This window comes from Halyomorpha halys, unplaced genomic scaffold (assembly GCF_000696795.3).
Source record: "Halyomorpha halys isolate HHAL.00 unplaced genomic scaffold, Hhal_1.1 Scaffold241.1, whole genome shotgun sequence".
NCBI classification, from domain to species: Eukaryota; Metazoa; Arthropoda; class Insecta; order Hemiptera; family Pentatomidae; genus Halyomorpha; species Halyomorpha halys.
The window spans coordinates 200451-226781 of record NW_027105010.1 but is presented as its reverse complement, the minus strand read 5'-3'; the positions used below and the strand labels follow the sequence as shown (position 1 = coordinate 226781).

Sequence of the window (26331 nt, the reverse complement as noted above, 5' to 3'; positions counted from 1 at the left end):
ACATCCAACAGTTTAATATATTTACTAAAATAAGTGAACTTGAAAATAAAGATTATATTTTTCATAAAATCCTTCGTAAAATCCTCAATGCTCCTTATTTTGTTACTAATAAAACCATCCATAAAGACCTAAATGTTCCTTATGTAACCGATCTAGGCCGAACCCGATATCATTCTTTCCATTATAAACTCCCTAACCACCCAAACCCATTGCTTCCTCTTCCATTCCTGGCAATCCTCCGAGGCGCCTGAAGAGAAGATGGCCTCGTGACCTTATATTGTAAAATGTTTTTAGAGTTCTACTACTGGGTAGTTTTTCTACATGCTGTATCATATCATTATCATTATGACTTTATGTTCAAATTTGCTTGTTTTATTTTTTATACAGTTGTAAATATCAATAAATAAATAAATTATCTAAAAAAAGAAATTGTGTTATATTAGTCTATTATTAATTGAACTTGGCCGTGGCCCAAAGACCTTTGGTAAATAATTATATTGGAGTTCTGGCAATAGCCCAGATTCTCCAAACAAGTCTGCAGCTAGTGCCCTCACTCATCCTCCACTGGCTTTTAATACCAGTTACGCAATTGAAATTGAAGCGCAGGGATCGTTCGGAGTCCTGCGTTTTTAATTAAATATTTCAGTAATTCAGGTTCATGAGTGCTTATTATCTTTACAATAATATTATATTATATTGATATATTGCATGGGGACGTCCATGTTAGGTATTATGTATATTTCAATTTTTTTACGCAGTTGAAATTGAAGGTATCTTTCGGAGTCCTGCGTTTTCCTTCACAAGTGGAGGGGGACATGTTCGGGTCTGTGTTATTAAGTCAGAATGTAAATAGGAATAGTCAGCAGAAATCTCTGCCTACAACTCCCTGATGAAGACCTGAAAATCAGGTCGAATCGTCGGCATAAATAAATATTTTTGTTTATTTATGTTGTTTCTTTGCTGACCGCACCCCCCGACCATCTTCTCCAATCAGTAATCTACGGTCAAATATATAACCTTATTGTAAATAGGAATAATTGTGTTAAAGATTTTACAGTAGGTTAATTTTTTTTCCTATTCTAATTTTGTTATCATTTAATTCATGGCTGTAGATATGATGAATGTCCTTCCTGATACCTATTACCATAGTCTGGAAATATATTACAGAATGCAATGGTCCAGGTGGTGGTTAAAAAAGTTTGCTCAAAATATTACAAAAACTACTCATTACACACAAACGTTTCCCTACACTTTACTAAAACCAGGGCTGAAAAACAAGATACAAACAATATCGTAAACTAGGATAGAACTATAAGATGACATGAAATATATTTTAAATAAATGTATCCGGTACATTTTATTTGGTATTACTCCACGTGTGCATTTTATTGTTATTATTTATTACTGTATTTATTATTTAGACTTTACTCTTTTACTATTTCTATTTTCAATAACTGACATGAGTAGTGCACCTCCATTAACATTGTTCATGGATATACTACTATCATTGTGTAAATAGTAAATGTTTTCACGAGATAAAAATAATTTAAGAAAATAAATATAATTTAATGAGATAAGTAACAACAAAAAACCTGTATCACTGAATAAAGGATCTCAGGTTCTATACTTAGTGGAAAAGTACTGTTTGTAGTACTTAGTAGACAAGTGATCGGCAAACGTAGGAATCTTAAGACCAATTTTGCCAATATGACCTCGAAAACTAATATCAGAGTTATATTTTAATCTTATTAATATTTTAATAAATAATTGTTTACTGCAATTTATTAAATGTATTCATATTTAAAATACTAACTTCTTTAATAATCGATAATCCGTTATTTGAAATAAATAATAAACATATTATCAACAAGTCACACTAATATTCTCAACTAACCACCTGTAGAGCTCACGATCCGCGGTTAGCAAAACGCCGCTTTTTTTACACCAATGAAATCATGAGGATAAATCGTTTTCAATAAATGATGAAAGTTGTTGAAGGAAGTTAAAATAGCTTGAGATTCAGAATTGAGACAGTAATAAAAATGAAAGGAAGAAATAAAGGTTACAGAACGTAAAGGAAATCAAGACGAAAAAATAATACGGGGAAGAGATCTGTACATATTCGGGGAAGTTGGAATAACAAGACTAAGTTAATAAAAGTATATTTAATTTAAAAAATTTTTATAAAACGCAAGGTAAAATTTTTAATTAAATCAATTGTGTTCTTTTATAACATATTTCTTTGATGTCTTTAATTAAATATTTCAGTTATTAAGATTCATGAGTGCTTATTATCTTTACAATAATATTATATTAATATATGATATTATATTATATTGATATATTGCAAATAGGGACGTCCATATTAGGTATTATGTATATTTAATTTTTTTTTACTATATTTAATATGATTATATATATTCTTTTGTACTTTAACTTAAATTTATTGGTATGAGTGATGGAATAGAAAAGAGAGAAAATCTCGTAGCATTCAAACATTAGAAAAATTAAACATACTTAAAGAACGATAAAAAGCTGAAAAAAATGTGTACGGGAAGAAATAATAAAAAAATAAACAGAAAAAAAATTATGTATAATTCTTGTACACGATGTAGAAAGTTTTATAATGTGACATTTAAAAAAAATATGCTGATACTATTTTTATTAATAGGATTATAAATAATTGTGATTCACTAGGTATAAGTATGATGTGAATAAGGCAACCCAACCAAGTTGGCCAGCACACCATTTTTTCTAACAAAGTATTTTTCTCTCTTTTCCACTGCAATGCAAGAAACGTATTGTTTTGATCAGTGTCCCGAATCATAGATGTCACTTAGTACACCTATTTATTTTTTATACCAGAGTTGATAATGTAAAAGAAAAATACTACTACACTACTTTCAGTTTACACTCACACACGGGTTTTTTTTTTTTCTGGAAAATCGATTAATTATTATCCAAAATTCTTTTGCAAACTTTCAAATTCTACAACTTGACCCCAGTACACCGATACCATTTTAACATGTTCCTTATAAGGTCTAAATGGTTCTAAAATAGAATTAAAAACAAAACAAAAAATGTTGGTATGTTGGAAAGATATTTTCGATAAATAAGCATCAAAACCAAATGATTTTCTAAAAATCTTCATTTGCAAGGAGATAGTGTCATGCAAGAACGTTTTGCAGCATCCTTGACGAACCGGAATCGATGGTAAATTGCTTAAATAAACAGGCAAAGATAGTCTTAAATAAAAGATTTATCGACAAGGTTACCGTGAACGCGTGGTACCTCTGAAGCAAACACTTTAAGAGGATTATTGTGGAGGTAATATCGGATATACAAGACCTACCAAAAAGGAAGCACTTGTCTCGCTCGACCTGAATGAACTGGCTGTAATCATTCATTAATTTTTAAATTTAATTAATTTTCTTCTATCAATTTAAATTAGAAAAATCTAAAAAACTACGGGATTAAATATACATAAAATAACTATATTTTTATCTATAATCTTAATATCCATTTTTGGTCTCAAAACATTTGTATTCTATTTAAAAGTCTGACGTTTCGGCCAATTCGGCCATCCTCAGGGACGATCTATTACAAACAGGTTTTATTACAAATATGATCTGCAACAACTTCAAACAAATAATAATACTATATATAATTCATCTTACCTTAATACAATTTTAGAACTAAATAATTTAAAAAACAACTTCATGCAGGCTATTCTGCCCAGGTAAATCCAACAAATTCTACTTATGAAACATTAAAGCATTAAGGAATCATATATTTTTGTTAATAGGCATTTTTTATATTATGTCTAATTACCTAATTAGTAAAATTTTACATTAAAATTATTTATTACTGTCACCTTCTTGGTTAAATAATTATCACAACAATATTTGTAACCTTCCCTAAACTTAGGTCAAGCATTTAAATCATTTATAACAGCTGTATTTACATTGCGCGAGGACTTAGGCCTCCATGGTCTGTTGCCCATAGAATTATAATACTAATATTTTGGTTAAATTTCCTCTTTAATTTATTATTAAAATTCTTATCAATGTTAATTATAATTATCAAGATTGAATTTATCACATATTTTTCATAAATTAATTTTACATAATATATTTGGATACTGTTAGTTCATATAAAGAGGAAATTTAACCAAAATATAGTTGTAATAAATCATTTAAATGCTAGACCCCAGTGTGGGGAATGTTACAAATATTGTTGTGATAATTTTTTAACAAAGAAGGTATTTGGGATCAATTGGGATTGGATACGAGAGGAATTCGAAGGTTTAGTGGAGCCCCAAAACTCAACTCTGTATGTCCAGATGGGCCTTATTATTGTCATGTAGATCAGTCTTTTGTAATGAGTTGGAAGTTTAGATTGTTGCGATATATCTGAAATCCATTATCTGCAGACTTTAGAATACATGGAGTAGAAATGATTAAGTGAAAATCTTCAAGTGTTGTACAGATCCTATCGTTGGATGAGGTTAGGGTTTTATTTTTCTGAATTTATCCAATTTAAATCATTCGCATCCGCTTTAATCATCTTTATTGCATATTTATAGCTACTGATTCATTGATTTATTGACTAATTGTAACTAAACAAATTAATACAGCTCTCAACTGAAGTGAATTGCTATCGACTTGATGTTTTAATAATTTATTTTTTATAATGTATATAATGTTTTGATATTTGCTGTAAATATCAATACTTCAGCCTATAATTATCAAATTGGGGTTTCCAGAACTAGATTTTGGCAACATTTAAGGTATTCTAGGACGGTTAATTGTGGACATAGAAGTGGAATCCAGAAAAATCAAGATAAGGGAGAAATAACTGGAAAACTGATTATTATATATTTTTATTTTTTTAAGAGAAAAAATTAAATAATTATATTTTTACATCATAAATATGAAATTTGATTTAATTTCATGGTCAGACCATGTAATCAGTTATTTCTAGAATATTTTGTATTATATCCTCCATATTTTTATTCTAGTACTATATTTGGCATGAATTTAGTATAGTTTAAATTATATAGTGCAATTTCTCAGATGTGTTTATTTTTTTTTATTGCAACATTAAAACCTATGATGTCAAATTGAAATCCCACTGGATACCAAAACATTTTCTAATCAGTTTTTTCTTGATTTTTTTTTGTGTTTTTTTTTTTAAACTTATTTATCCATTCAAGTGTTTCCTGTAACCGGTTTTTTAAATTATATTTTCCTTTTAATCTATGTGTTAGTCTTATTCTCGTAAAATGTATCTATTTGTTTGTTCTTGGTAAACTGATCTACTGCTGTGACTATGAATGATGGTCTGATCTCACATTACCGACTAATATTGAATTTGTTTAGCGGGTCACTGAAGAGGATCTTGGAGGGTGAATTCCGGAGAGCGAATTTGTTGATCGGGTGAATTGAATAATTGTGAAAGGGTGAAATTGGAGGAGCAGAAATGAGAAAGAAAAATAGGAATGAATGAAACATTTGTATTTGTTTTACAGACCGAAATGGATTGTAAAAGGAAACTGTAGGGGTGAAAAAAATTGTTTATTATATCCTATTATTGTATCTCTTTTTTTTTATGATTATACCATGTGTGTGTAATTTATATATGTCCGATTACGGATTGATAAGTATGCTGTGTGAGATAGCAACCTAATGTATTTAGGCAGCATAGATAAATAAATAAAGTATTTCTCTCTATCCTATCGTCCGTGGTTTAGGTCCCACATAAAACAATAGAATTTCTGTCTTTATTGGTTTTAACTGTAAAGCATTTGGAAGCTATATCAAATACAGAACATTATAAGAGTTTTATTTTTGCCCCTCGAATAATAGACATAAGATCTTCATAAGCCCTCCCTTCTTATAAGAATTAAATAGGACGCAACAGGAATGAAAAAAAAAATTAACAGTCGTTGAGGAATGTAAGTCTTAATTTTCCTGTTCCCCAAAGAAATTATAAACTCATCTACAGAAACAGATTTTCATCTTGTAAACGTGTAAAAATCGACTGTCACCCATCATTTGTTTCGATTAAAATGCCCAAAAAGTAAAACAAATATTTTATAAAATAATTTGTTTTAAAAATGATTAGAAACAAGCAGACCTGGAAATGCTTGGCTATTGCTAGATTTTAAGATATTTATCTTAAAATAAATAAGAATAAACAATATAAAGAATAAACAAATACACTTGAAAGTTTGTATAAATTTTGTTTTTATTTAAAATTAAATATTTATATGAGATACAGAACATGAAAGATTTTTTTTTATTTTGTTTTATAAGCTTTACTGGCATTTTTTTTTCATTTTACTATAAAACACAACTTCAATCTACATCTAATAATGACATAGAGGAACATTGTGGTTAAAAGATTTTTAATTTTTAAGTTCTTTGAAAAATGATATTTTAGGGTTTCAGATGGAGCTAAAAATGAATATAATTTGATTGTTCACAAAAATAATTTGTTGACCTACCTTACTAGATTTAGGTGAAAATAAATCATTTTAAGGAATCAATAATATTTGTTGTTATTTCACTGAAAGAAGCGAATCGAATGGCATGTAATTACCGTTAAAAAAAAAAAATGTATACTCTCTGAGTTACTGTTTAATATAGTTCATGTTTTCCATGAAATATTGGGGATTTCAGTAGCTTTGAACCTTTACATGACAGTGAACATTCTGAATGTAAATAGGTTATAACATCATGTAAATAGGCCCAATAATTGAATAAATATATGAATGAATAAATAGGTCCAAAGTTTATTGTGGATAAAGATTCGAATCATTCCCTTTTACATATACAGATAAGGATTTGTTAAGCGATGAAACACAGAACTTAAAAATTATTTTATTTTTATGTGTAGGAAACAAGAGCAATTATTATTGAAGATATATTCCTGTGTGAAATATTTGGACAGAAGAAATGAATCTACTGGAGAGAGACTACACAACCGGAAAATGGCTTGTCCAGCATGACTCAGATAAAATTGGTGTGAATGGCGTGTAAAGTTGTTGGACAACTCTTATAGCTTGTCTTCTGTAAGAAACTGTGAGTTTAACTTACGTTAAATTACAACAATATATATATGTGGGGTTATTGTGACCCGTCGTTTATGGAAATATTGTTGGATTAGAATCTTGGAGAAGAAAAATTAATTCACCGATCGACCAGTACCAGAAAACAAGAACGGTCAGAATATCTTTATTTATTTATTTTATTTTTTTTTTTTTTTAGAATTTTTAATTACTAATTGCAATATGTGATAATAATTTATAAAGGTTTTGAGTGTTAATTTTTGTGATATGATTACTTTTTATTCCATCCAAGTTATGTATAAAGTAGGTTTAAAAATTTACGTAACAGAGAATAAGACAGTAAGTGCAAAAACTCACTTGAGCTCAACTGCACTTTCTATTCCATTATTAGCCTCATATTTTCTAAATCATATTTTTTTTTTCTATTTTTTTATTAATAAATCGAAAATGCCGTAAGATATCTATATTTTAAGATAAAAAGCCAGCTGTTTGAAGTTAACTTATCCTGAATGAGTGGTGCATATACACATATTACTTCACAATGTCCCAAGACTTGCACTCTAAGTATAAGGTATCATGACACTCAAATACTAGGCATGGCAACGACTCCCAGAGTTGGTGCCCCAAGAGTATGTATAAAATTAATCAATTTTGATAAACTTATTTAAGTCACATCGCTACATCACCTCTCCTCCAATCACCGCGACAGGGAAAGGAACCAGGGGCCTAACTAACAACAAAGGTGTTTTCAGTAAGTTTTTAAATAAGTAACAAAAAAGAAAAGTCGTATTTACTTTTTTATTGATTACAAGAATGAATCACAATAATAATTGAATAATTAGGACAGGTGTTTTATATTTTGTAGAAGTTTAACTGAGGGTTAACCAATGTGTATGAAAATTAATCAACTTTGATAAACATAGTTAAATCACACCGCTATAGAGCAGTGTTAGATTCGGAATTAAACGAAGCATTAGTAAATCGCTATTTCAGTTTTTTACTTTTGTGTAAAAAATAAAGTTGGCTTAAAAATCAACATATGCATATATTATTTATGTTGAAAAAATACCTTTTTATAGTGGAAGTAACAATTAAAAATAGTTTCGGAACATGTATTGATATACATTTCCAAAGCTTGTAAAATACTATTTAAAGGTGAACAATCAATTTTGAGAATATGTTGGGTTCAAAAATAAGTTCGTAGCGTTTTTTACTGATGAATTCAATAAAAACTTCAGATTCTTTTAAGTATTTTCAATCAATTATATATTACTCATATTGATCTATTACATGTTGCCATCTTTCAGGTGATTTTTTAATTCCGTCCTCCCAGAACTTCTCAGACTTTTGCGCAATGAACTCCTGTATGTGCGTTTTGCAGTCCTCGAGCGAATTAAAGTGTTTCTCGTTAAGAGAGTTTTGAAGGACCAAGCCAAACTCCGATAATTTCTGCAGGGTCTGGACGCTTTTGCTCAACTGCCTTTAATTGTTCCAACTGGGCACAGTTCTGCTATATCCCATCTCGTCGACTGAGGGTTGTCTTTGACCAATGCTTGAATTTGGTAATCATCAACAGTTGAACGACTGAGCGCTTTGCGTCTTCCAAGTCAAAATTTACGGCTCTGAACCAAGCAAACCACTTACGGACGGTGCTTTCTCCTAAGGCATCATCGCCACACACACTGAAAATTTTTTTAACTGTCTGTACCGCGAATTTTCCTTTTCGGAAATAAAAAATCATTAAATGACGAAAATGAATTTTTTTTCTCTTCCATTTTGAGCAAGCAAAATACCACTTATAGATAAGGAATCTCGGTTGAAACTGATGCATAAAATCACCTTAACTAATCCTTTTTTAGAATATGTAAACATTATAGACCAAATAAACATGATTTTATAAATACAGAGAGGATTAAACTGAAATGTTCAAAAACACTTATTTTACAACTCAATACATAATATTTCTGTTGTAATATCCCTTCTTCAGATACTGAACTAGATATTATCAAATTTTTTTAAAGACCTTCATGTTCTCTATATGTGTGCCAGATATATGTGCCGCTCGGATCGTGTACTTTCAATACGTAAAATACATAAAACGTTTTAAAGTTTATCATAGAAGGATTGGTATCTGGTTCTGGCCAAATCGGCAACATATGGGACATTGAGGTCCTGATGGATGATTTGATTTGTGACAAAGTAAGGAGCATTAAGGATTTTACGAAGGATTTTGGACTGTAAGAATAGGATTCGAGAGGAATTCGATGGTTTAGTGGAGCCCCATAGCTCAACTCCGTACGTCCAGATAGGCCTTATAACAGTCATGTAGATCAGTCTTTTGTAATGGTTTGGAAGTTTAGACCGTTTGTCTAGTAAATGTTGTAATAGTCGGAATCGACGCACAGTTTCCTGTCTTTTCAGTCTTGTATGATGATTCCATGTCAGTCGTCCTAAGTAACGGATCTGTACAACAGGAATAAGTGGGGTATTATTAAAAGATACTGTGGGGCAAGACGAAGGTTTACAACGAAGGGTAAATGTGATTTGGTGGGATTTATTTTAATCCTCCAGTTTTGGCACCATTCTTCAAGGGTGGTGATGTGGGATTGGAGGGTTTGGGATACAATGGAAGGATCATTATTCACTGACAATATGCATATGTCATCGGCATACGTGGTGAGAATAGTGTTAGGACGGGTTGGGATGTCAGCTATAAAAACTGTATAAAGGATAGGACCACAAAGGATACTACCCTGAGGTACACCAGCAGACTGAGGAAACAGGGATGAACAAGCGCTGTTGTGATTTACTTGAAATAACCTGTCTGAGAGATAAGAACGGATAATGAGATAATATATAGGGGGTAGGAATTTAGGGATCTTGTATAGCAGTCCTGGGTGCCAGACTCGATCAAAAGCCTGTTCTACATCAAGAAAGACTCCCGAGCAGTACATTCCGCGCTCCAATGAAGACGAGACTACATCAACCACACGATGGCATTGCTGAATAGTGGAGTGGGATGTTCGGAATCCAAACATGTGATCTGGGATTATGTGGTTGGAATCTAGGATGGGGTACAGGCGTTTTAAGATAAGTTTCTCAAGGATTTTTCTCGTGATAGGTAACAGAGAGATAGAACGGTAAGAGGATGGGTGTTCTGGCGGCTTTCGAAGTTTGGGAATCATTTTGATTATGGATAATTTCCATGGATCAGGAAAATATGTGGATCTGAGGACAGCATTGTAGATGTAGGTGAGGAATATAACCGATTTTCGAGGAAGATGTTTTAGAACATGACATGTAATTAGGTCATAATCAGGAGCTTTGCGGGTTGGTAACTTCTGGATGATGTTGGATATCTCTAATAGATGAAATACTTTAGATGGCAGATATAAAACTTAAACATAACACTGTTCCATGAAAAAATTAGGCAAATCTTCATAACCACTTATAGCTATTTCTGAACAATATTTGATTATTTGGGAATTACTGAATGTAAATAATTCGAAACAAGCCCGAGGTTTGAGCACAGGTTCGCAATCTGCTTGTAATTAGTTTATTTTTCTCATATTTTATCAATATTGTTCGTTTCTTTTGTTTGTTGGTTTTTTTTTTTTTGTTTCGTTTATTTTGCTAAAATATGAGTTCTATTTCTACAAACGAACTAGTAGAGAGTAGACCTCAACACAAAGTGAAGGACAGGAATAAATAAACTTATACCGCTATCAGGTCAGAAGTGCATTGGCTTCAAACATAACAGACAACCTAGTATTTTTTTTTTCTAAAATGACACGCTGCTTTAATGAAACCTGTTGCTTGAAGGTTTTTCCGGAGTCTACAAACAGATGTGTACAACACATTTCCTCTTTCCTCATAGGAGGAAGTTACTACTAACTTCTCCAACTTCTCTAAATAAATTTCATCTCTACAGCCAGAATATCTCTTAATGTGTTCAAGCAACTAAAAAAACTTTCTATAATTATACAATTATCCAAGTCTGTAAAACTTTCATTATAGAACTTTTTTAAATAAACATATAATAATTGAGAATTGTGAGGAAAAAACAAAATTCAAAATTAGTCACTTTTTTATTGTTTTGTCGTTTTTTGCAGGAAAACGACACAAAAAAAAGAGTAAATAAACGTCGGATTATTATAATTCTCAGATGTTTTGTTTCAATTTGGATTGAAATTAAAAATATAAATTTATGACCTCGGTAAACCCCCGGCAGTTTATTTTATACAATAATTTTCATGATAAAATTCTTGGAAACTTTTTTTTTTCATTGGCGCGACAGACCGTGGAAGTCCAAGGCCTCGCGCGATGTACTTAAGAAATCACGGGTTTCCTGACGTGGTTTTCATAGGGTGGGTCCGTCACTCCCACGCCTATTTTTGTGAGTTCCACTCATTGACTGACGGGCCTCACAAATGCCAGGGGGGAGATTGTGAGTGACTATTGCATAATTTTATTCTTGAAAAAATCCCGGGTAGGGCCGGTCTCAAACTCGCTATCTATGGGTTGGCAGACAGGCGTGTTACCACTCAGCTAACGTCACCCCCCAAATTAAATTTACTGATAGGAAAAAAAAATTCAGATGCAATAAAAAATTAATAGCTTCGATAAAAAAAAAAATGTTTCTTAAGTTTGTATACAAAAAGAAGAATGTAAGCGAATGATAAAAATGAAAAAATAAACAAAGTAATCAAATGTAAATCACAAACAAAAACAATTAAAATCTGATGCAACCAGGGAGACAATATCACTGGCTTCTAAATCTTCCGCTTTGTTGATAATGACAAAAGGTTGGTCATCCTCACGGTGACATCGAATCCTCCCCGGGTGAAATATATGTACTTCAATCTACTGGCAGGCATTATCTGCCTCGCCAGCCAGTACAGGGGACGATTGGCAGAACTCATCGCCTATTTAGATCCGCTGGTCGCTGTCCCAGCTGAGATGCCTGGTGGTAAAATATTTCTTCACCTTTCTGAGCCGATAACCTCGTCACATCATCAGTCTAGCGAACGAATCGTACCACAATCACCAGCGGGCCTTTTCCTTTCCACCACATCTAGGTCTTCAGTACTGCGCGTCATTCTCAGCGCCGCTTCTGCCGAAAAACTATACCCTGAGGCGTTTCCCTGGTTTTCATCGGAATTTTCCTGCTTTCCAGGGAGTGAGAGATCTGGCCTTGCTCTACCTGATTAATCCTTGTCTCCATATTTTTTAAGTTATTGTTTTCGGTTGATATTTTGTCTATAGCCTCGTCTTGCTTTTTGGCCGTTTCCTCCATAGCCTTCAAGCTCTCAGAATTTTCGAAAATTATGTCTCCCTGTGTATTGATTGAATGTTTTATATTTTTTAAACCATCATAATTTTTTTCCGATTTCATCAAGTATGTCCGTTATATATTCGTCCAACTCTCTAATCAGGGACAAATTACATATCTTTTTCTTCAGTTGTGAGATTTCGACGTCATAAACATTACAATGTTTAGTATGGTACACAATAGAGATGCGACATAGATAAAAAAAACATCGATGTTTTAAAACATCGATGTTCAATACTAAAACATCGATGTTTTTTAACAACTATTGAAGGAACATAAAGTCTGTTCCGGCGATCACACATTTTACGGGCTGTCAGAAGGGATTTTTGTATCAAAGAATGGGATATCGACAACAAAAAACATCGATGTTTTTAAAATATCGTTGCTTACAATACATTACCCAAAATACATCGATGTTTTTGAATATCCATTTGAGTAACATAAGGTCTGTTCCAACGATCACGCATTCTACGGCCTTTCAGAAGTGGTTTTTGAAACTAAGAATCCGACATCGACTACAAAAAATATCGATGTTTTAAAATATCGTTCCTTACAATACATTACCCAAAAAATCGATGTTCTTGAACAACTAATTCAGAAACATAACGTCTGTTCCAACGATCACGCATTTTACGGCCTGTCAGAAGTGTTTTTTTAAGCAAAGAATCCGACATCTTCTAGTCGTAATTTTTTTTTATTACGTCATTAGCGTGTTTTTACATTTTTATCCCACCACATTGTTGATAGGAAATTGCTTATACTGTAAATTTTTTGTTTCATTTAGTTACTTTTGGAAAAAAAAAAATGAAAAATTGGGACAAATGTAAAACATCGAAAGTAAAACATCGACATTGATGTCGCATCCCTAGTACACACGTTTACATGAGTTGTAGACCAGTGCTGACCTATCCTCTCTGACGATAAACCTGTTCACAAATTGGACATACCGCCATCACTGAACGTTCGTTGAAATAATTGGTATTGTATTTGAGAAAATGACGGTAGATGGGGTCGGTATTGGGGTGATCCAGCTGTAATGGTGGCAGTCAGTAGTCTTCATCTCTGCTGTTGCTTCAATGCTTACCATCCCGAGCCTCTGTTTATGACTATATTGGATTGTCATTCTATTAAAATAACATGTTTATTCTATTATAAAAACAGCTTTATCGCCATTGGGAATGCCTATTTACTATAACTAACACTAAATGAGAGAATAATAATAAAAAGAAAAAGCAAAAAAAAAAAATGTAACGAGCAAGACACCACACAGTTTGATGGCCAGAGCTAGACTGATGTGCCACAAGAATTTTATAACGATTTTCCGAATGTGGATATATTGGTCTTTGAAATAATTCTCGTCTATTCTTCGTTATCAGTTCTGAAAATTATGAATCTATATCTCCTTTACGTAAAAGCTCTTGAAATCTCGCCAGACCCCTCTCATATACTATGAATCCAACTAACAAGTTACAAATATATATATACATATTTATAACGTTTTATATTTATATATTATTAATTTTTTTTTTTAGAAGAATGAGATGTATCATTGTTCTACTGAATATTCTAATCTCTACTCTATGTTTGGCAAGAAATTACAATCTGAGGTTATCACCAATTTGCATTGTGAAGGTATGTTATTATTTTTTTTTATTATAGTAACTAAGCAAGTCACAGATTAATTAATTTTGGAAACTACTTGTGTTATTGTTTATCATAACCCATTTTTTTATTTATTGTCAACTTATAAAATAATTTATTCCACTTATAGGGCGACCGAGTAGAGAAGCCGTGTGCACACTTCAAAGAGCGCCCACGTGAGTCATTTGAATACTTTATTGTATTCTAATAGTCTATAGTATTAAATACTATTAGTGCTCTATGTATCTATATATATTTTTTTTAAATTTATTTATTTATTGGCCCTACGGTACTGCAAGAAGTCCCTAAGGTAAGGCAAGTATCCACCATCTTCTAATGCCCACCTTCTTCAAAGTTTCATCACTTCGTTCAGCCACCTCACGTCTTCCACCAGAACGTATTTCAAGTAAGCGTTTGGGGACTGATTCCTATAGCATACGTGCTACATAATCCAACCCACACTAGATGACAACTCAAAGACTGGTTTATTGACGGGATCTGTCCACAAATATATATATATATATATATACATACATTCTACAGCTGATCTGGTACTCGGACAATCCTCGTAAACTTATCCTATAAAATAGAACAACATATACAAAACAACAATGGTTTTTATTTTTGAAAAAAAAAAAAAAAATTAAAATTCAGATTTATGCTCTTTGTTCGTTACATTGTGAATCCGAAGAATAATAAAAATATTTTAACGAAAGGAATACAACTTTCTATTGTCACTGAGGAATAAAAACGATTTATCATGATAAAAATGATTATCATCATGATCAAAAATTAAAATATCATGATGAAAAAAATTAAAAATAATTTGGTTTCACATAGCATCATAGTCTTTTTAAAAAATAAATAAATTCTTGATTCTACGATTACAATTGAAATTCTTAAATTTTTACATATTATGTCACTTAAATGTTGTAAATGAATAAATAAAATTATTTTACCTTATTCCTTCATTATAACTTTACCTAATTTGTTAATTTGCTTAATAATAATGTAACTTAATTCCCTTCTTCATAATATCAAAAACACAATTTCTGTAGCTTCCAACAATAAACAGATTAAGCCCCCTTAGTGTGGGTGAACAATATATCTGCCCCTAACCCATCACTGTCATTTATCTCTATTGTTACCCAACATTCCATTGTCTCTACCATTATAACTTTGAACAATTCCTACGATCCAGTAGATTTAAGCTAATTTTTACTTCAAAGCAATTCGCATAATTAATTTCTGTGATTTATGTGTTAAATTGATAAATGATTAATCCCGGGTCAAGTATAAATCATTTTTATTTTAAATCTTAAATTCAACATATTCCAACCACCCGAACCAGCTAATTTCTAACCTTGCATCCTGTTCCACTCATGACAATCCTCCAAGGCGCTTGAAAAGAAGATGGTCACGAGACCTGTAATGTAAAACGTCATTAAAGTGCTACCAATGGGTAGTATCTCTACGCGCCTGTAACATTCCATATTAACTGAGATCAAATTTACTAAATGTATTATAATGTACAATTGTAAATAGCAATAAATAAATGAATAAAAAAAAATTCAACATATTAAATAGTAATATATCTGTTGCATATTAGTCCCTGAAATATATTGATAGTGGATAGATCCAATCGAACAGAATTTATATGAGCTGTAAATAACTTAGATTCTTTAGACTGAAATTTGTTGAATAATTAAACAATCAATATTGCTAAGCAATAAACATATTTTAGTTACAATGAGAGTTTTAATTATGTAACTTAATTATAATGACCTAGACATTTTCTCTAATCTGAGGGAGTGAAATTATTATAGTGTGTACGACTTAAACGTAGAATTTCTAAAGCTATTTTATGATTAGAAAAGCATTATTAAAAGCCATTAAAAGTTCTGTCAGTGCATAATAAAAAAAAAGGTATATCACGGGTCTCTTAAATTACCCCCTAATAGAAATCTGCTCGTCGATTCCAACTAACACATGCTTAAACAATTTAATTTCGAACATTTCCAAAATGCTTATCCAAATGACAATTTTGAAGGTTAATTGGACAAAAAATATGGCTGTTACACCGAATCTCCGAATGTTACATATATTCATTTCTACCAATCAGAAAACCCTATAAAACCCTAAATTTTCCTCATCAGGACGCAGATGGTCAAATCTCAAATGAACCTTAAAATTCCATTTCTGAATGACCTAATGAAAAGTATCCTAATCCACAATTAATTGCAATATCACTCAAATCATATTGCTGGTAAATTTCCTCCGAATTTGAGAAAATAAAATGGCCCAGTGATCTAATTTTCTAAATATTTTCTTGAAAGCTACTGATGTACAATACAGGTATGTGCAACTCATTTATTTTAAATTATAATTTAGTTTTAAATTTGATCAAAACCAACATGATATGAGAAATAATATTTTCACACATTGACTATTTTATAAAAGACACTTAGGAAAAGTAACAGATCCACAAATTATCCTCAAAAGAATTCAGGAATAAAGTTATATATTATATCAAATTAATTTTAATTATGTAAGTTTTATAATACTATTATATTAGTACAAACACCTCGAGTGTTTTTGTTTTCTTTTTCAGTGGGGAAAAACGTAGCAATGAAAACTAAAACTAATAATTAAAATTGACAATTATTTGAATAATTGTGTAATTATTATTACAATAATTGAAGATTTACGTAGATCTGGTTCTTTTTTTCTATTTCAGTACCCAGCCTCCACTACCAGTGATGTGGCGAGAGGGATGCGCTGGGATCTTTTGAGCTCTGCTCTACCCCTCACACTAGGGGGATAGAGTGGGCTCAGGGATCCTCAGGTCGATTGTGTAAATATTGTATACAAGAGTGTAAATGTGACTAGAGATTATATTATTATTTTATTTATTTATTTTTTCATATACATAGTTTGATTATGTTCATTTTCTTTATCCTTCTGTTTTTTATATATTTTAAGAGAGATTTTATTGATTTTTATGTACTTTTTTTTTTTTAATTTCTTTCAATTATTTATTTATTTTCATTCTTATTTTATTTTATTTTAGTATGAATCTGATCATTCATCACTACTACCTATTGCCCACAATAGTGTGGCAGATTGTAATATATATCAATTAAATATAGTTTTTTTGTTTTTTTTTTAACAATTTCAGCACCAGATAGGAAGTAGTAAGGTTGGCGATAGTTTAATAGCACCACCAATGGCCATTTGACTAATTATAATATTGCTGGCATCAAGCGTTTTCTCAAAAGACTAATCTTTCAGTTTCTAAAAGAAAAAAAAAATAACACAAAGCTAAAATCAAACAAAAAAAAATTAAATAAAGAAATATTTATATTGAATAAAGAAGCCTGTAATAAAACCTGAAAGCCAACAAAAGTATTACTTGTGAAAGCTTTTTAAACAAAATACAATACTCGAATTCAAGCAGGGTTCTGGGAATTTCATTTGAAAGTACCAATAAAATCGAACGCCTTTTGAATGTTTTTCTTTTAAATAAAAAAAAAAAAATGCCCCTCCTGGCTACAATTACTTTTCAAAACTCTATATTATTCTCTGTATCCCTAATCGCTGATAAATATAAGTGTTAGACAAACGCAAACAATAACCGGATTAGCTGGGTCATTAGATTCACGATATAGCCCATGAAAAAGGGCGTACCAAGCCATGTTCGTTCAGGGCCCTGTTTCATAATGAAAGCTAATAGTATTAGTTCATAGTACAAGTGTAGAAACTAGTGTGGTAATAATACTAATACTTATTTTTTCATGATAGGGATGAATAGTAGTGATACTAAAGTACAAGTTACTACTGTACAAGTCTGTGTTATTGAATTAAGATAAATCTACAAGACTACTAGTATTAATTTGTACTTTATTATCAGTACAAGAGCCCAAGAGGAGAAAAAAAGCAGTTATCTCATCCCAATTTTTGATTACTTTAATGAAAACTATGTATAATTACTAGTCAAAATTCATGAGTCTGCTTAGGGTGAATAAAAAATGGCGGCTGTTTCAAAGCAATAAAAAAAACTAATTTTTCATTCGGAGCTCTACATCTTAAAAAAGTAGGAACAACACAAGAAAACCTAAGAGAACGTCATTTAAAGAAGAATAAATTTGCTAAAATATGAGCCCTAATAGATTTATTTACGTTAAATAGTTTTCGAGATATAGCTTTTTAAAAAGCAACATTTCATAAAAATGTTGTGTGGGACGTACTAAAAGATCAGTAGTCAATGAATTTATTTTGAAAAATTTATATCTCAAAAACCATTCAACGTACAGATGTCTATTAGAACTCAAATTAAAGCTGGTTTAATGAGCTTTAAAGTAGTTTATGATGTTTATCTTCGTAGGAGTAATAGTTTACATGAAATTTGCTAAAATAAATTGATTTATAGTTGTTCGGAAAAATTTTTAATTGCCAAATTTATATTCATATGTGAATATCATAAAAACTACTACCCCTTCGAAGATAATTGTTATAAACTACTTTATAGTAAGTTAAATTTCCTTTATACAGACAGACATATGTGCGTCTTATGGATCTAGAGATATATTTTTTCAAAAATCCAACATTTTATACGAACAACTAGAAATTAACATTTTGTCAAATATCATAAAAACTACTACTCCTACTAAGATAAACATAACTAACTATTTTGTAGTAAATTTAACTAGCTTTAATTTGAGCGCTGATAAACATCAGTACGTCCAATGGTTTCTGAAATAAAGTTTTTCATAAATCAAATTTATTGTCCGAACAACTATAAATCAATTTATTTTTGCAAATATCAAGAAAACTACTATTCCTACGAAGTTAAAAGTCAGAAATTTCTGTATAGTCCATAAAACTAGCTTTAATTTCAGAGCTAATAGACATCTGTACGTCACATAGTTCCTGAGATATAGATTTCTCAAAATAAATTAACTAACTACTAATCTTTCTGTAGATTTTTAAGAAATTTTGCTTTTTAAATAGCTATATCTCGAGAACTATTGGACTTAAATAGCTCTTTTAGGGCTAATATTTCAGCAAATTTACTCTTCTTTAAAAAATGTTCTCTTAGATTTTCTAGTGTTGTTCGTAGTTTTTAAGATATAGAGCTTCGAATGAAAAATCAATGGTTTTTTAAGGTTTTGAAACAGCCGCCATTTTTTAATCCCCCTACCTATACTTGGCAGACTCATCAATTTTTACTAATAGTTATACATAGTTTTCATTAAAGTAATAAAAAATTAGGGTGAGATAACTGCCGAGATAGATGACATTTCATCACAAAAAAGTCGGGGGCACGCCCATGCCATGAGCTCGATAAATAAAATCCAGTTAAAAAACATACATCTAAAAAAAAAAAAAAAAAAATCGTATAATTAAAGGATTTAATAAAAGTCCGTAAAAGAGCATCGAATTCTTCGAAGAATGAGTGCCTTAACTTCATTATTCGTTCAAGTGGTATGCTTGTAAACAACCTTCTCTGATTGTTCTTGGCCTGAAATTTTTTTTTTGCTCCTTTATTCTATTGTCAGTAAAGTACAGCTAATTAATAATACCTCTGGTTCCTAAATGTTTTTTGTCTGGAAGCCATTTAGGACTAAAAAAAAATTAGGTCGTTTAGTACATTCGCCTCCAGCTGCCCACATAACTGAAGACAATCAAAAATATAAAACGCAATATCATGCAAAGTTAAGTAAACATAAAAGCTAGATTTAAAAAAAAAAAAAAACATCTAAGGCAGACACTACGTTTATGAGCAGATTATTTATATATTCCTATACTAACCTTTCCAAGTATTTCAACATTTTCAGTTATTTATAATTATTTGAAAGGTACATGAATCTTTTTAAAATTAAACTCCCAGTATATTTCTATTGCAAATAGATGGAATGGTTCCTCAGAGAAAGAAGGAGATTACTTTTCTGTGACAATGTTCCATGAAAACAAGTTTCTGATGAAAGTGTTGCAGGTTCAAATAAATTGATTGAAATTGAGTTTAATTATTTTTCTTCATATTTCTGAGGTGAACACAAATATTATCCCAAATATCCTTCTATTATAATATTGTACTAGTGAGAATTTTGCATGTTTTATGATATTATATACCTTTTTTAGTATATTTTATACCTTTTTTTAGTATATTTTATACCTTTTTTACACTCATCATGATTGTTTTTTAGTTGAAAAGTTACCTTTTGATACGTGGACCGAGCAACCTATTAATAAAACTGAAAGAGGAGACCACTATGCGAACATATCAATTTCATTTAGTCGTAAATACGACATCAGTAAGTACTCATTTATATTTTCTAACTCTTTCGTCTTCGTAGTTAGCATTAGATTAATGGATAAAAAGCCTATTTCAAGAAAAATACATGTACTGCTGGTTAGATGTTTTGGACTGTTGCATGAATTCTGTAAATAAAACTCTATTATGTGTAATAAAATTATAAATTAATTAGAAAAAATATACCTAATAAAATAATCATAAAATATTTTAACAGTTTTATTTTTATATAATAAACCTGTGCAGAGATGATATTTGCACATCTCTAATATAATCCATACTTTATTTTTGTTTTATTTATAATTCTAGTTTTTAAGCATGAAGCAGAGTAAATATATTTTCTCCATTCTGTTAAGCATTGTCAATTATTAGGTAAAATTATGAAGAAAAAAAAAGTTAATAATTTAGAATTACTTCTCAACAGTTTATACATTTCACCCCTATGAAAGTTAATTTTTTTTTTTCAACAGAACTATATTATTATACATCACTATATGCACTTTTGTTATTTTAGTTTTGTTTTATATATTCCAAAATTTATAAAATTCTGTAATAAATTCATATGATCGTAAACTTTTGAACGTCACTTCCTAAAAACGTTAGTTCCTATCACATTAATAGATGTGATAGGAAATTATATAGGATCGGGATAGATATTCATAAAATTAAAATAATTTGTGGAACATATCCACATCTGGACAAACGACTAATATGGAATCCATACAAGACTGAAAATACAGGAAACATTTTACAATTCCGACTATTAAAGCACTTACGAGACAAACGGTATAAACTTCTAATCCATTACAAAAGACTGATGTACATGACTATAACAAGGCCTATCAGGACATACGGAGTTGAGCTTTGGGGCTCCATTAAATCATCAAATTCCTCTTGTATCCAATCCTTGCAATCCAAAATCCTCAATCCACTGCACTTTGTCACAAATAAAATCATCCATAACGACCTGAATGTTCTATATTTAACCTATTTAGCTCGAACCATAAATCAATCCCTCCATTCTAAACTCACTAACCACCCAAATCTAATTCCTAACCTTCATTCCCACTAATCTCCGAGGCGTCTGAAAAAAAATGGTCTCGAGATCTTCTAATGTGAAAATGTTATAAGAATGCTTGCAACCAATGGGTAGTTTCTCTACATACCTGTATCATATTATGAACTTACATGAAATTTACTACATCTATTATCATGTACCGTTGTAAATGTCAATAAATAAAAAAATATATATATATTTATTTAGTAATTTAAACAATTATTTCTGATTTTATTCAATGATTAAGCTCTTTCAACGACATTTTCTTAAGAGGATCACGTTGCCCTAAAATTTTTAAAACCAAACTTGTCAGGCCACTGTAGGAACACGGTTTTTTTATTTCTTTTTTTTTAACGGCGTCATTGTGTTATAACAAACAATAATGTCGCTAAAAAGTAATTATTTTACAACTAAATTCTACTATTTCAAATATGTTTTTTTGATAATTTATTTTAATGTTATTTACAACTGTATACATATATATACATCAAGTAAATTTGCTGTAAGTGATAGAATGACATGATACAAACATGTGATGAATCTACCCATTGATAGAGCTCCTAAAATATTTCTAGAGAAGATTTCGAGGCCATCTTCTTTTCAGGACGATTATTAGGTAATAAAGGAGAAGCCAGGTTAGAAAAGAGTTGGTTTGGGTGGTTGGGAAGTTTATCATAGAAGGATTGGTATCTGGTTCTGGTTAAATCGGCAACATATGGAACATTGAGGTCCTGATGGATGACTTAATTTGTGACAAAGTAAGGAGCATTATGGATTTTACGAAGGATTTCGGACTGTAAGGATTGGATTCGGGAGTAATTTGATGGTTTAGTGGAGCCCTATAGCTCAACTCCGTATGTCCAAATAGGCCTTATAATAGTCATGTAGATCAGTCTTTTTATAATGGATTGAAAGTTTAGACCGTTTGTCTAGTAAATGTTGTAATAGTCGGAATCGACGAGCAGTTTCCTGTCTTTTCAGTCTTGTATGAGGATTCCATGTCAGTCCTTTGTCCAAATGTAGTCCTAAGTAACTGATCTGTTCAACAGGAATAAGTGGGGTATTATTAAAAGATACAACAGGGAAATACGAAGGTTTACGACGAAGGGTAAATGTTATTTGGTGGGATTTATTGGAATTTATTTTAATCCTCCAGTTTATTCCAAATTTAAAATGATTATCTTATTCAGAAGAAATGACAATGTTTAATATTTAATAAATATATTCAGGAAATTTATATTTTCCCAACATTCTGCATGAAAAATTCCTCTTAAGGTAATATGGATTCGTGGGATCAGGCAAGTTAATCAAGAGATGTTTTCCTTCAGTTTCTTCCTCTTGGATTACTAATTAATATTTGAAAACTCTTTTCACACAATTTAGAAAAAATATTTTTGTTCGAGATTATCTTAAATGTTACTGTTCAAATAGTCATATCCCAAGGAAATATTTGTGATTGGGATTAATGATGATATAATTGAGGATATTGTTACTTACTACACTAATAGCATTCGTATTGAGGCCATTCTCATAGGAAGCGACAATTAATGATCTGATTTTTCAAAAAATTTAAATTGCTCCAGTCTGGAAAAAAATAGGTATACTCGAGTTGCCAAAAAAGCATAACTATTATTGCCACTCTAAACAGAATATTGCATTTCTAAAAATTATATGTATGTTTATTTTTCAATTTTTTAGTATGCAGGATAAAAATTTGTCCTTCCAGGAAACCGTTCTCTTGCCAAAATGTCTGTTGAATAAACGATATGATGAATGATAAAATTTAATTTATTTATTTATCTTTTATTAAAAAGAAGAATGGGATTGTACGGGTTGATATCAATATTATTGTCCTAGAGACCAAGAGAAGAAAAAAGGCAATTATTTCACCCCAATTTTTTATTACATTGATTAAAACTATGTATAGTTACCAGTAAATATTGATGAGTATGCCACCTACCATTGTTAAGAAAGATAAAAATAATGGTGACTGTAGCAAAACGTTTAAAAAAGTGCATTTTTCATTCGGAGATACATGTCTTCAAAACTACCTACAACACTTGAAAATCTAATATTACTTAAAATATAAAATAAGTTTACTAAAATATTAGGCCTAATAGAGCTGTTTCTGTTCAACAGTTCCCGAGATATAGTTTCAGCAGCAACATTTCATAAGAAATTAAATAAAAATCAGTAGTGGGTACATTTATTTTTGGAAACCTATATCTCTGGAATTATCAGACATATAGCTGTATGTTTGCACCCAAATTAAAGCTGGTTTAATGTACTATTAAGTACTTTATGACGTTTCTTTTCTTAGGAGTTGTAGTTTCCATAATATTAACCAAAATAAATTCACAAAATGTTGATTTCTAGTGGTTCGGACAATTTTTTTTATTTTGAAAAATCTCAGAAACTATTACATATACAGATGTCTGTTAAGACCCATATTAAAGCTAGTTTAATGTACTATAAAGGTTATATGAAACCCACAACTAGCTTTCATTTGAGTGCTTATAGACATGTGTAATGATGTAATGATTCCTGAGTTATAAACATCCCAAAATAAATTCACTAACTAGTGATTTTTCGCTATTATGATGTACTATTAGTCTTTTAATGTTGGTGGAGCTTCAAATAAAAAATTAATTTTATCTAACGGTTTAAAACAGCCGGAAATTTGATTTCTCCCTGACTATAGTAGGCAGACTCAATTTTTACAATAAACTTTAATACCTAGTTTTCATTAAAGTAATTAAAAATCGGGGTTAATTTTATTTCCACGGAGCTCTTGTACAATAACCTCGCCAACCTATTCGTACGAAATGTGTTTTTAAATGCTATTCAAAATAATTTTTCGAAAAAAAAAAAGTTTTATTTTTGCTCCCGGATGACAAGGAATGTCAGCAATTAATTATTTAAGTTCCATCAGAATAATTAAACAGGTCTATAACTATAAAATTTAATGGGATATTTTGGCTAAACTACATATTTTAATGTGCACTAAATTCAAAAATGGTATCCATTATCTCCCATCACGTACAGTTTTTGTTGTTTTTTTTTGCGAAAAAATACAATAATATTTTTGGAAGATTGCTGATTGACCGTGTGTATCAATAAATGGAATTTGCTCCAGGTGCGGTCAAATTAAACTCAAATAGTAATATTTTGTACAATTTTTCTTCCTTTTTTTCACCCCACGTTTCAGGGCTTTGTCAATGCTAAAAAAGATACAAACACTTAACATAACATCAAGTTAATCTCAAATAGTAATATTTTGTACTATTTTTATATTTCTTCTCCCCCTCTATTATGTATATTATCATTTATTGTTTACCTCATTTTAATATATTCTACACTGTTTACTTTAAAATTATTTTTAAATGTGACGTACTTAACTGCCATCCCCACTCCTCCCAATACTAACGGTTCACTCCGACTTCCGTCCAAATTAATTTTTCGGATTCTGTCTCGTTCATTTTCTTCCTTCTTTTTTTTCTTGATTTTATTCTTATCCCTTTTCATCTCTTTATTTGTACTTTCTTTAATATTTCTTCTTTTTATCTGTTATTATTTTCGTTTTCATTTATTGTTTATAACCTTTAATTTTACTTGTAGTTTCATTGTATACCCTTGTAATTTTCCATTTACTTTTTATCTTAGGTTAAGTGTTTGTATCTTGTTTAGCTCTGCAATGTGGGGCGAAACGTTGGCTCAAATAAAAATAGTACAAAATATTACTATTTGAGTTTAATTTAACCGCACCAAATTCCATTTATTAATAATATTTTTTAAAAATCACTGTTCTATTATATTCCTATTATACACGGGTTGAAACTTTTAAATATCGGAGCCAATTTGGAAGTGAAAGTTACCATTGATAATGAAATTAAAGAAAGAGTGAATGCTGCTAGAAAGAAATGTGCTGTAAATAGAAACTTTTCTAGCAAAAGGGAAGTATCCAAGGACACCAAATTAGTGGTTTATAAATCCACATGTCTCTCTGTACTACCTTACTCCCCGAAGTAACATTAACCAGGAAGCATAGAAGCAAAATCTGAAATAACATCTCTTAGAAAAACAAATGGAAAATCAGAAGATGCCGAATCCGTAATACAACTATTAGATCAAACTTCGGTGTCAAACCAGCAGAAACAGAAAAAAAGTTATGAGATAAAAAAATTAATGAGATGTTAATTATGTTATTTCAAGGAAAAAACAAACCTTCCTTCTTCTTTATATCTTCATTATAATAAAACATTTCGAGTTTCCCAGCTCATCTTAAATCATGCATGATGTCCATTCATAACTTAATCATTTCATTGTACTGCATTTCCGTAATATCAATATTATTTATGTAATATCAATATTATCATCCAACGTCAAATTTATATAAAGATATCAAATTAAAATTATTATTTCGTTTTAATTTTCTTATTTATTTATTATCGCAGTTTTATATTTGATAATCTCTTCATTCAACATTTTTTGGTTCTCTGTAAGCAGCAGGGGTTTGATTTTTTCCTTGAATTAACATTATTGAATAAATATCATAACCCCTGAAAAAATAACTAATAGAAAAGAAATTTTAAGAAAAATCCATTTTCAAGAAATCATCAAAGATATTACAGCAATAATAAATAAAAATAAAGTATGAGAGATGTAATAATTTTATAAGCCGATGACGTTATAAAAAGTTAACGTTACATGAAAATGTATATATCACATAAAGAAGATGGAGTAAAATGAAACAACTGACATAAAGTTATGTCTAGAATAAATGTGTGAATTAGGATAGTGAAAAGTTGAAGAAGAGCAGAGAAACTCAAAATATTACATTATGATAATAATTTACAGAAGTAGGTTAACAGTTTAATTCTTCCATGATATGATATAATCAATCTGATATACAATAT

The 26331-nt window shown here is 30.4% G+C and overlaps 1 protein-coding gene across 7 annotated transcripts in view; it reads left to right on the top strand.

The window, feature by feature from the left end:
- The window catches only part of LOC106680078 (uncharacterized), a 280185-nt gene that overhangs the window by 218498 nt on the left and 35356 nt on the right, over window positions 1-26331 (top strand). For 4 of the 7 annotated variants that reach the window (XM_014419547.2, XM_014419551.2, XM_014419548.2 and 1 more), the window contains 4 exons: window positions 6901-7085; window positions 13937-14036; window positions 14176-14221; window positions 20252-20359. In XM_014419547.2, the coding sequence (XP_014275033.1) occupies window positions 13941-14036; window positions 14176-14221; window positions 20252-20359 (250 nt within the window). In that variant the 5' untranslated portion in view covers window positions 6901-7085; window positions 13937-13940. Of the gene's footprint in view, window positions 1-6900; window positions 7086-7170; window positions 7227-13936; window positions 14037-14175; window positions 14222-20251; window positions 20360-26331 lie in introns of all 7 variants that reach the window. The other 3 variants (XM_014419552.2, XM_014419554.2, XM_014419550.2) reach the window with 2 other exon arrangements.